Raw genomic sequence first — 12,680 nt, 5'->3', positions numbered from 1 at the left:
AGTAATAAAACCAAACACTATCTGCATGGGTCAATAACATATGTGATTTTTTTGGTAATTGAGTGAACCGACCCTATAAACAATATGGCTGGAGATAAACTATTTTTATTGACAACAGACCCTATTTAAGACCAAAACCACAGGCTATCCTCCTCAAACACCATCTTGCTTTTGTGACTACTCACAAGAGAAACAACTGTGTATTAACGATGACCCACAAATGCACTATGTATTGCTGTGTGAGCAATGCTTGATAAAAACTGCTGTGTGCTGCTTTTTTGGGGGAAATTTATGAGCCCCTATTTAAGAATTTAAAAAATATATTTATGACTCACCTTTAATGATTTATTTTCATCTTAGTAGGAACGAATAGGCTTCGGGCTGAGCGCCACAGAAATAGTAGTGAGTAGGGATGAGCGAGTACAGCATTATCTGTATCTGTATCTGTATCTGTTAACCATATGAATTATCTGTATCCGTATCCGTACTCGGAGTGGGCGGGGCCTAACCCGGAAGTGGTAGTGATTTAACCCGGGAGTGGGTTAGATTTAACCCGGAAGTAGGCCGGGTTGTCTTGAAACGGGCGGGGCTTTAACCAGTATGTTATTTTAAGCATGCAATTGATATGGGTTGATCAGAAATTGTTATATTTATTGCTGATTAGAAAACTATTACAGGACAGCATCAGCATTGAGCTTCAGATCAATGATTTTGATCACAATAGCAAACAAACTATTTACAGAACAAGTTTTGCAACAATGATTACAACACATGCTGTTGCAATTATGAAGTGAAATGTAATAACAAGTGTTTTCATACTCAACATAACTTTCTTTTTTAACTTTGAAATTTTTTTATGATTTTTTTATTTTAATTTATTTTAAATTTATTTCCACACCAGGTGTGTGTGTGTGTGTGTGTGTAGCTTAATTTGTAATATTTGTTATACCACTACTACCTAGAAAGTGTCAGACACTCAGTGCGTGAAGTAATATAAAACTGGTTAGAACCAACTGACGGTTTAAAAAAAAAAAAAAAACTCCAACAACCGGCAGAGAGAGGGAGAGAGAGAGAGAGTAGCCAGACGCTAGAGAGTAGTCAGACACTCTATGCGTGAAGTAAAAAAAAAAAAACTGTTAAAAAAAAAAAAAAATCTCCGACAGGCAGAGACGCAACGCGAGTCGCTTTCTACCAGCACCACGTCTGAACGAACCCACGTTTAACAGAACTCTACTGGTTAATAAGTAAGTACAAACTGAAATAAAAACAAACTTCAAGCTGAAGAAACCCTAAACGTTAACGGAAAAGACCCGCGAACCTGAGTGACTGAGAGACAGAGAGCTGTTCTGTGTGTGAGTGAGCAGAGTGGTGTGTGAAGGCGAGGAGCGCTGTGACGCTGTGTGAGGATTTTCATTCAGTCCGAGCACAGATATTGACTCGTATTACTCGTATAATACTCGTGCTCGGCAAAAGTGCTTTATCCGTACCGGATACTCGTTTCAGCCGAGTATCCGGCTCATCTCTAGTAGTGAGTTCACAGTATTAAAGACAGACTAAAGTTGGTATTGTTTTTGTATGAAATTGGTTGATGGGAAAAATATGCTGTTTTATCCTGCAAACTTTACTACTTAGGACCATCAAACAAATCCATCTAATAAGGTTATGAGTGAAATATATAGCAGGAGGTAACAGGATCACACAGAAGACAACTGCTTCAGCTGCATTGGAGTCGCCGCTGACAGCGATACAAATTGCAAACAACAAACGTGAACACCTGTTCTCGCTTTTTGCTCTCCTGCTGATTTTACTGCGTGGATCTGGAGGTGGAAAATGAAGGGCATTTTAAGATTAAACTCATTACATCAGAGAATTTACGCCCTCTCACTCCGCCTGAGCTGTATCTTAAGTCTGTGCACTAAGAGCCCTCTGCTTCTTATCATGCAGAGTGAGCATTCTGAAATGGATTCTCTCTGACAAGGAAAATGTCCGTGCCTAATCGTCTTTTGTTTAGGTTATTTAACTCACATGGAAACAGGAGAGATGGCCCTTAAGGCCAGCCAGGCAGCAACCTTCCTTTAATGGATAAGGTGGTCAGCTCTGAAAGGGAGCGGTTCTAAAAGACGATGCAGATGAAGCAAGGGCTCTACATTCTGGGGATGAAAGCACGGGGTCCAAAGGTCTGATCGATCCAAAGCCCCCTGCTGCCAAAGCAAAATCAGCACTGAAAATGTCCCCAGTCAGCAATTGAGCATTATCTCCCAATTGTGCCAACTCCTACCAAACCCTCCTGACCCAGCCCCCGCCCATTGAAATCCACCCACAGCCTCTCCAGTTGCAGAGCTGTGACAGAAATAAATAGAACAATGTCGAACCTGCCACACAGCACTACTGTGGCCAGCCAGTGCTGTGTTGAGAGCTCCATCTCTCATGTGTTCAGAGCCATCTGAAACACATTTTAAGTTCTACTTCCCTTTGCACTGGATTTAAGTGGTGGAGAGAAAAAAAAGTGAAGTTATGTAACAAGTTATTGATTTTCCTCTTAAAGGAGGATTAAAGTACAGAACCAGTGGTCTGAGGCCTCCCAGATGAGCAGCTCCACTGACAACAGGGCTCTCCCTGCTGCCTCTTTAGGTGGCGAGACCCTGGGCCCCCACTCACATATCACTTTCGCCCTCCTGCCACAGGGACACCACACAGAACACCGCGGGCATTGTCTTCTGTTGTGACGTCGAGTTCGCCTGTCTGATCACATCCCTCTCAAGCAGTCAGCTGGCACGCAATTACACAAAAAGACATCTGTGCCACAGTTTGGGTAGTTAAAAAGGGCAAAAGCTTAGAAATGCAAGAGATGTGGAAGCAGGGATCGATGGAGATGTCTGAACCTGTTAGTGCAAGTGGAGACGAGGGCCGCTGCACCATGGGGAGAGCTCCTTTGTCATGCAGAGAGAGAGGGGGGGCAGAGAGGTGACTCCACCGGCGATCAAGGGTCAACTGCTGCAATCATCCATCTTCCATCTTGACAGTGTCCTGTCAGCCGGGGCGCTCGTGTTACTAAACACAAGAGGCGGGCCTCCATTGTGGCGCTGCACTGGTCTGCAGCCATGTGTAAATGAAGTTAATATTCAATGACCTCTAATTTGGACATTGATGTCACCTTGGAAATAACACTATCTGACACAAAGTCACAAAGGTCTCCCTTTTAGGGGCTTAACAAAATCCCGTACCAGTACAACTGACCATATGGCTTTGTTTGCGTGGGACTGAGGGGTGCTTACTTGGATTCTGCCTTTTCAAATGATGCAACGTAGGGTCTCAAATTTGGATTGGCAGGTCAGATTCCAAGACCTTCACAATGATCTGTGCACTGTGGTGAAACAGCTTTAAATAGCTGCTTGGTGCAATGTGCATCTAAAATCACAGCTTTTCTTCCATTTGTCAAAACATTCTCCTGGCCTCAACATATTTGCTGATATCAGTGTCTCCAATTTGGGGAGCTGTTAATACCTCTGTTCAGAAACCAGAACCTTTCTCCTTAGAATCAAAACAAATCCAGTTGATTTGTCTCTGAACTGCCATAGTTCCAGCAGGTTTAAGGCTTAAAAAGTCCTATCGAAATGTTCTACCCTTACTCTCCTCTGTCCTTTCATAGACAGATGTTGGTTCTATGATGCAAAATTTATGATTTTGTATTAGATTTTATTTCTTCTTTTTTTTTTAAATGTATTGTTGCACTGGCATGCCAACTGCTTTTGTGTCTGAGTCTGCTAAATGACTACAGAAATAGCAGACTATGGCATGCCTGGCAAAGACAACTTGTTATTATACCATAAATAAAGTCTGCCTGTAAATAGAGTAAAAGAAATTAGCAAAAAAACAGGCCAACGTGCAAGAGTTAAGTGTAAAGAAACACGAGGGTGCTTGTATTCGGAAACTCCATAAGGATGTTTTTTTGGTAAAGATGTTCCCAGTGGAGTTTTCTGAACAAGGCTTGTGCGCTTACAACAGTTGGATTCTAGCTTTCCCATCACCTGCTTGATATTCATGTATGCATGAGTCAGTAGCTGAAGCCTATTAGCAGAGGGGAAAGACAAACCCCATTACCAGTGACCAGGCCCCTGCAGCCTCCAGTCCTTCTCTAAGTTTGACCCCTCTGTGCTTAGAGGATGGTTTTAGATCCATCTTTACCTCAGTGTGACATCTACAGATGCAGAAAGTCAGCCGGAGCAAATAATTAGCCATGACAGCTCTTTTGTTTCCTTGCCTATGCTTCACCATGTGAATAAGTGCAGTTCATATGTGTATAACTTTGTGAAAAATATTCACCTAACCCAATGGCTTTGTGAATGAGCCTCCCAGTGAATGTCTTTCTTAAGCTAAATGAGCCATTTGTACTTAATTTGACGTGTTGACAGGGTAGCTGGATCCCGCAGAAAGTGCTGCTGGCCCCAGTTCAACTGAGCGTATCCCGGAAAACAACTTCTTGCTTTTTACCTCTTATTTTGGATGTGTATATTTAAATCGGGTCATTGGATTTGGAAGTAAAATAAGTGTTCATCCTCACAGCTTGCCAAATCACGATTTCAAACATTGTGCCTTTCTCTTCATCCTCGGAGGGAGCAGCTGTGGTTGAGTCTACACTAATGAGAGGGAACCAGATAGAGCAAAGGATCCGCACAGTAATACAGTAATAATCATCTGATCTCAGTGGTACTTCCATTGAAATGTAAAACCCTTCTGACTGGCCCCCTTTTTTGTAATTTCAACAGCAATTGTTCTCTCCAGCAGAAACCTACCAATGCAATCATTATTACTAGTTGTAGTCGTAGTGTTATCATTATTATTTCAACAGTCTTTTGGGGGCAGAGCTGATAGGCTCAATTGTAAAATACAGAAATACAATGAACATCAAAATTAAACAAAAAAAGTAGGAACCCTATCATTTGAGACAGTTATACCATGTTCAAATATACACCTATATTTAGTTGAGCAAATTAATCAGTTAAATTCAGGAATTATTATGTATAACTTTGTTAATAATTTGATAATTCAAGTAATTGTGAAATAAGGATAAAAACAGGTAGTGCAAAGTTCGGGATTTTCTCGGTTTGCTGTGATAATATATTTAATATCTGCAGGGTTTGGACTAGTGGTTGTGCAAAACAAGACATCTGAAGATGTTATCTCAGACTCTGAGGTGCCCACGGCGTTGTTATCAAATATGAAATGTGTTTTGTCTGGCCAACCGGCCAAAAGCCCAAGATATTCCAGCTCAAATAAAACAAGAGAGAAGAGCAGTAAATCCTAGTGTTGAGACACAGGAACCTGTGAGTGTCTGGCATTTTACTTAGACGAATGACTTAAACGATCAATCCATTAATCATCTTCGCACTAAGCATTTCAGTCCCTCCAAATCTCATGTCTCAAGTCCTCCCCTGAGCGATCAATTTCAGGACCCTGTCAGCTGCATTGGTAGCAACATCCTGAGCAGAGAATGGCCCATCTTTGTGCCTGACTGCTACCTGCCAGGCCAGGACAACAAGGAGCAAAAGCCGTGGGCTGTGGAAGAATGCTACCATTCACAGGAAGCAGACACTGGCAGTGACGGGAAGAGCTCCCATCGATCAACACATTATTTCAGTCTTGACTGATTTAAGTCCGTTTGGGTCTCCTGTGGATACTGTGCACACCTGTCATTTGCATAATTGAGCGCTGGAGCTGTTGTAAAGACAGGCATTTGGTGTATTAAATTCACACCTTATCAATCAGGGGAGCGTCAAGCTGTATGAGGACCTCTTGACTCCTGGCGTCCTGGCTTCATTTGAAATGCTAAATACAGCGTTCTGTCTCCAGCCGGCCGCTGGGCCGGGTAGCCGCCTGGTGGCTTCCAAACACGTTAGGTGCCACAGTCAGACCCTTACTGCCCAGCCCCTTCCCTGGGGGGGGGGACTCGATCATCAATCAGTCTCCAACTAACTTCTGTCCAGCTGCCTGACAGCCAAGATGGATGGTGCCAGCTTCTACAGGATGCTGTATCCTCTCATTCATTTTCTCGTTAGCATGCACTGATAGCCGCACGGTTTGGCCTGTTTTATCTGTTTTCCACCCCGGATACAGGCCTCTCCCTTATTGGGGCGAGGCTCAATAGTTAATCATGTCACAGGCACTGGTTATTTAGGACCACAATGATCTGATGTGTCAAAAATCGGACAACATACATTCCCGGGATTGAGCGGCACAAAGAGACCAGTGTCCTCCCACAAGGGCCCTCTCTCTGTCTTAACGACTCTGTGGCTCCATTGCAACCAGTGGCCAGTGCTAAACAGGACCAGCGAATGAATGGGCGCTATTTTCACAACACGCACTTCTTCGCAAAATGAAGCCTGCGCAGAATGCGGGGACACTTCAACTGGCCTTTTTCAGCACCCATCGCGCTGAGGCCCGCCGAACACAGCAGGCCGAGAGGATGAGTGACATTTACTGCCACAGATTGCCACACAAAGGGTTAAAGAGGGACAGGGGGAGTGAGGGGCGTAGGGGTGAGAGACAAGGGGTCCCTCTTCGCTGACGGTGATGAATGAGTGGATCACAACACATTTCAGAAGAGGCCTTTGCATCCCCAGAGGCAGCTCCTCAAATGTCATGACCGACAGCTCTACATGCTTACTCCACCTGCGCCCGCCCTCGGAATATTTCACTTGGTGACCATTTTAATAACCATAGCAAACTGCCGATAACAAATAACGGGCTGTTTAAGGACTGTCTGGTGGAGTCGTTTATCAAATTTGCTGAATTGCATTTGAAGTAAAGTTTTGGATATCATGAACTAGTGACGCTACATCCTGCCTCCAACGTGATGGGGAGAACACACCAACAGAAGAAAAAAAATTGAAAAGTTAAACGAACGTGGCGCTAATCCCTAAAAGCCGCAGTACTGTATGCCTCAAACAACGTGCCTGTCGGATCCTCTAACAGGATCTAAAACCCTCAATCCAGCGTCGGAATCAGTGGATTAGGGACATTACTTCCTGAAACCAACAATCCTCAAGCATGTCCATTTCACGCAGCCATTGGCCAGGTGGCCGGTTGTGAAAAATTGGCCGGGATTTTTCATTCATTTTTTTTTCATTTGTCACCAAACTAAATCTCTTCCTTTTTTTGTGTACAACCAAGTGCAACCCCACAAATGCTTTTGAAAAGTGTTTATCATTATTCTTCCCAGTTTGAACATTCCGAATAAGTATAAATATCCTTGCCTTTAGACATGTTTGGACGACACTTTGTACAGCCTCGTTTGTTGGAAGCACGCGGAACCCTCGACAGTGTACCATGACATACCGTTAGACAAAATCCCCTTAGCTGAACGATGATGTCCTTTACAGCACTGAGACAAGTCGGCCCATTGTCCAAAAGCCGGGATCTCCCATTTTTAATGGTCACAGCCACTTGGACTTATTGCTCTGCTGTTCAGCTGGTAGATATAGTCTGAATAGCTTTTAGATTGTTCTGGGAAAAAGTACTGAATGGACAATTTAATGTCAGTGGAGCTGCTGGAAGAAGTGCTGATGGTGCACCGTGATTCTCATTTTATTTAGATTAACTACCCCTTAATACAAAGGCTTCTCATGCCTCAGTGGAGATAAAGCTCATAAAGGTGCAGCGTCAAGACTGGAACTTGATCCACATACACATTAAGGAACCATGTTCCTCAGGCTTAAAGCATCCGAAAGGTAGCTCCATTATATCTGCAGGCATTTGTTTTAATTGACACGTGAACTGATTAGTTAATAGAGACACACAACAGTCTTCGGTTCTGAGGGTTTTGCATTAAGACATAATTAGAAAAGGTGGTTAAAATTACTTTGACAAGCCGGAGCTGTTTGCTGTTACACTGCATCAGTCTCCCTGCGGAAATAAATCACGGGCTTTCTTTCCACCTAGGGGCACAACTGGATTCTACATCTTTGCATATTAAAACAACAAGAACAAAAAAGAGGAGCTCCGTGGGGCTAAATCAGTGATAGCCTGGAAACACCGGAGACATAGCACAACTTGAGGTGGGCTGTGTTGCTCTAAATTACATGGCCTAATATATTTCATTAACACACCTCCCTCAGAGGGGTCTCTAATGGAAGACAGCGTGGCATAAAAGCTTGTCTGCCAGGGACACTAATTTGTTCTTAGATGCATTCCGTTCAATTATTACTGGCTGCTGCTCCCTATAAGCTCCTTAGAATGAGGCTGCCCTCTTTGCAGCAAAAAAAAACAAAAAAGCTTTGCTGACAAGGCAGGCCACTTAAATTCTGTGACCTAAGTCACCTCCCTTTAATCCATAGTCATTTTTATCTTTGAAATCAGGTGGCCACTAAAAAATAATCCTATGAGCATTCAGAGTGACAGAAAGCATATTATTGTTAGTGGCAGTTGCACAATGCAGCAACTCAACGTCGTATACGTAAATGAGCCACGGCGAGGCTCGGTTTGACCTTCCTCTTAGGCTCTTCATAAATATCCTGAGGCCTAAATGCCAAAGCACGGCGGCTATTTGTTCCCCTCCCTGTCCTGGTCATTTGGCTGAGGCAGTAAGACACTGACTGACTGGCTGGACTTCCTCAGGACTGGTTTATTCTGCAAGTGATTGTCTTGGCCCCCTGCCAGTAAGAAACAGAGCAGTGTTTGCGCCGAGCAGCTAAACTCCAATTATTTAATCCAAGTGTCAACAGAATCATGGCTATAAATTAGGAGCCTCGTAATCAATTGCCACGGATTCCAATTATAATAATCAGGATGTTTGTCCTCAATACTTTATCCATCTTTACTGCTGTCACATCGGCTTCTTTAATCCCATTTGCCAACAAAAGTGACATTTTCCTGCTTTGCATTATCAAATCATAAATACTTTTTTTTTTATGTTGTGTGAAATCCAGGAATCCCCTGACAGATTGCCAAAAGTTATTTCAGCAAGAAAAACAACTTCGGTAATGCTAATGAGCAAATTAAAGTAATACTAAAAATATGTTCCATTCTGATCATAGAAACAAAGAGGCACTCACGTTCACACGCATCTCCCTTCTGATGAAATCCAGCCTTGCATATACATTTCCCAATGGGCACCAGCCATTCCCCTTCGGCGCTGCAGTGCATCTTGGGAGAGTTGTCGGCCTCCTCCTCTGCGTCGCTCACGCACATGCCCTGGACCTCCACCAGTGAGGAGAACTCTGATCCCGTCACGGTGTCGGGGAATGTGGCCAGGTTCTCGATGATAGACCAACACTTCTTGTAGTAAACTTTGACAGAGACCAGGGCGATGCACGCCCCTACATCCTGGAAGGCCAGGTAGAAGCCCCGCCTGGACAGGGGGCCAATTATGCGCACTTCTGTGTTCAGCTTCATCTTCCTCTCGCCCAGGTCACCCTGAGTGAAGCTTTCGTCTGCAGCGATCGTATCGATTTTCACGTACTGGTTCTCCCGTAAGTTCCTGCCCACCTCTGAATCCGTTTCCTGGTAATACAAGTTGAACGTCTCCTTGCACGTGCCGACCACACCAGGCAAACTGTTACAATCCCTCAGGGTGAACTTCAGTTCCACAAAAATTCTCTGAGCATCGCCCTTCTCTACCCAGTTAGTCCGAAGCCAGTTATTCTGATTGGGCTCCATGACTTGGCAAACCTGGTACGTGCGGATAGGTGTGTAGTTCTCATCCAAGCCGCTGATTTCTTCCCACTGTCAAAAGAAAACATACATTTTGATGAATACATCGATCAGGGAACCTCACCATGTTCCATTCAAATGTAACAGACGTCTATCCATCATATAATAAAAGTCTAATGATCAGCAATCAAACCAAACGGGGAACCATTACTCTGCAATGAAACTGACAAAGGTGTATGAAATACAGTCATTTCAGTCGGTGCTCTGTACAATAAACTGCAGTGAATTAAGGGAGATTAGTGGCTGCATTTTTATCGCACAAACAGATCTTAAGAGGATGACTGCTCTTCCTCTGCTCACATTATTTATTTAAAAAGTTTCTCGCCGCCTGCTTTTAATCAGACTAGCTGGTTGGAAGCGCTTTGCTTCAGGCCTCTGTGCTCTGAATGTCAAAAGCCCGGAGAGTTTAGTGGCAGAAACTTCCACCTGTATTCTTTATCTCGTGCTCAGGAAAGGAATTTTTTGAGCAAAGAAATATGGGGGCCGTTATGTATTCATTTCAAACCTTCTTTAAATATTATTATTCCTATCACAGATGTGGGACATCAGAGAAAGCTAGACATATATATATAAATATAGATAAGGAGTACATCTGTGTGCCTGTGGCGCGCAGATCCTGCAAACTTACCCCGTTGGGAGGATAGGAGATCCACTCCAGTTCTGTCTGCTGTGCCTTGGAGTCCAGCAGAATCACTAGTGACAGGAAACCAAGAGGCAGGTGGTTAAATCTCACCGGGGCACTGGGGCTGGGTGTCAGTGACAGGCCACACATCTATATCTATAGCGCATATATAAGCATGACCCAATTTCTGGTTGTAGAAGCTAAAGCATAAAAAAAATATAATAAGCATATACATACACTGCAGCGCTGTCTGCGGAGGGAACTTTTGGGAAATGAAGACACAGACAGTGCGCATTATGAAGAAATAAAGAACAAAGCGTAACACACTTATGAGAATGTGGTGGGAACCATTACGCACAGGTTTACGCGAATTTAATCTACTTACCGTGCTTTTATTCGGTGCAACAGTTTATTAAAACACCAGATTTAAGGGAGAAGCGTGGAAGTTGTTGTGCGTTAACGCCACAGCAGCTGCTTCCATAGCGCAAACTGGCTGCAGAAGACGGGCGAGTTTATTTTCGGCACAAAGCGGTCATAAAAACTACAGTGAAATTAGGTGAACAGGCGGCATGTTTCTGCGGTTTGAATCAGCTAAAGAGATTTTGTCGAGCGGGGTGGGGGGGAATAACACCAGTCTGTTTTATGTTCTGGAAGCGAGCGAGAGCGCAAAGCGGCACCGCGGCGGCGGCGGCTTTAGAAATTAAGTTGTTTTAATTGTGTGAAATATTATAAGAGAGAGAGGAGAGGAGGGTGCAGGAGTCAGGACGCATCGCCGTTAAAATATGATGTCTTACAGGTGACTGTCTGATATGGAGGTCTGCGGAATCCCCCCCTAACACCGAGGATGTTCACTTCATATCCGCAATCACATCGGCTCCTTTACTATTAGTATTAGTATTAATTTGTATTATCATTACAATTATTATTGTAGGTTAATGTAGTTTTATCAGCGAGAAAAAAGGAATCGCGATTTCGGGTTTTACGCATGACGTGACATTGATTTTAAGCCAAAATCCGACTAATTAAAAGTGTTATTTTTAGAGTTTGAAATTCTCCTGTTTTCTCTGCTGTTTTTATTGTTTTCTTGCCAACTTGAGCGTCCGATGCAGTTAACGACTCCGCGTCAGTCTTGCTGTATTTTCTGCGGCCATCGAACGGGACTGGCCGGGAGGAAGTAAACCCCCAGGAAACTGCGTCCATGCTCGGACGCGGCACACTCGTTTCCAGGCTGCCGGAGCGATCGATCCGCTGGTATTCCCCTGGTTTGCCGTAATAGATTGTTAATCTATAACCAACAGGCTACTTATCCCGACGGCTCGCCGCTGGCTGGCACCGGGGGGGAATTAAAGCAGCAGCTCCTGCGTCTGTGCCTGTGTTCCTACGGCTTTTAATCGCGGTGCGTAAAAACCCGGAGAGGTCGCCGACAAACAGCCCGCGAACAGGCACCACAGCGCTGTCATCCCCGCGCACGCCGGCCTCATCCCGGCGCGGAGGACGCATCCACATTTCTGGGTTGTTACCTTTACGTGTGATTAAAATATGATTGACGAAATTAAAGGTAACGCGGACACTGTCTTCAGGATCTGGACACGTCTCTTGTCATTTCTGACGCATGTCTTCCAAATGCGCTGGGATGGAGGAGAGTCCCAAACTTTAGGGGAACTTACCTTCTTTCGCGTTTTGTGCGTCCCCGCTGTCCACGTAGCAGCAGAGATGAAGGCAAAATGTAATCCACACGCACGGGATGGACCTGGAGAGCATGGTGCAGCCTGCGGATTTCACTCTAGACCGTAACTCGCTTTGCCACTGTCTCGCACGCTTCCCATTGACGCCACCAAGCCCGGCTCTGTGTACAACAGTCCGCCAGTGCTCCACTCAAATAGCGTCTGCCGCCGCTGGGAGGAGACTGTGGCTCCGCTCATGTCAGTCACGGGCACAGGCGGAGGATCGGGCCAATCGCAGCCCGGAGGAGGAGACGTCACGGAGGCGAAGAGCCATTGGGTGCGGGGGGTGGGAGGGCGGAGCGCGGGGGGGGGGGGGGGGGTACGGCGTAGGAAGTGTTGTCACAACTTGAATCACATATTTTTGGTTTTCTCCAGGAAAAGGCCAAGAGATGCTATTGTACACACACACACACACACACACACACACACACACACACACACATACACACACCGCAGCATCGATGTGTGAAGCAACTCCACAGACAAACGATCCTTTTCCTGTCATGTCACCTCGGTTAAATAGAAGCTCATCTGTCTATCACTCACTTAGACAGACAGATAGACACACAGACAGACAGATAGACACACAGACACACAGACAGACAGATAGACACACAGACAGACAG

The 12,680-nt window shown here is 44.8% G+C and overlaps 1 protein-coding gene across 3 annotated transcripts in view; it reads right to left on the bottom strand.

Moving 5' to 3' along the window:
- The window catches only part of epha7 (eph receptor A7), an 84,839-nt gene extending 72,649 nt beyond the window's left edge, over positions 1–12,190 (bottom strand). For all 3 annotated transcript variants that reach the window (XM_053445532.1, XM_053445533.1, XM_053445534.1), the window contains exons 1-3: positions 11,998–12,190; positions 10,337–10,401; positions 9,051–9,720 (exon numbers count right to left, since the gene is read on the bottom strand). In XM_053445532.1, coding sequence (XP_053301507.1) covers positions 9,051–9,720; positions 10,337–10,401; positions 11,998–12,091 — 829 coding nt within the window. In that variant the 5' untranslated portion in view covers positions 12,092–12,190. The remainder of the gene's footprint in view (positions 1–9,050; positions 9,721–10,336; positions 10,402–11,997) is intronic.
- Positions 12,191–12,680: the final 490 nt, after the last annotated feature.

The sequence above is a fragment of the Pleuronectes platessa genome, chromosome 17 (assembly GCF_947347685.1).
Source record: "Pleuronectes platessa chromosome 17, fPlePla1.1, whole genome shotgun sequence".
Taxonomy (NCBI): Eukaryota; Metazoa; Chordata; class Actinopteri; order Pleuronectiformes; family Pleuronectidae; genus Pleuronectes; species Pleuronectes platessa.
The sequence above is the reverse complement of the archived record's forward strand: the minus strand, read 5'-3'. Positions and strand labels throughout refer to the sequence as shown.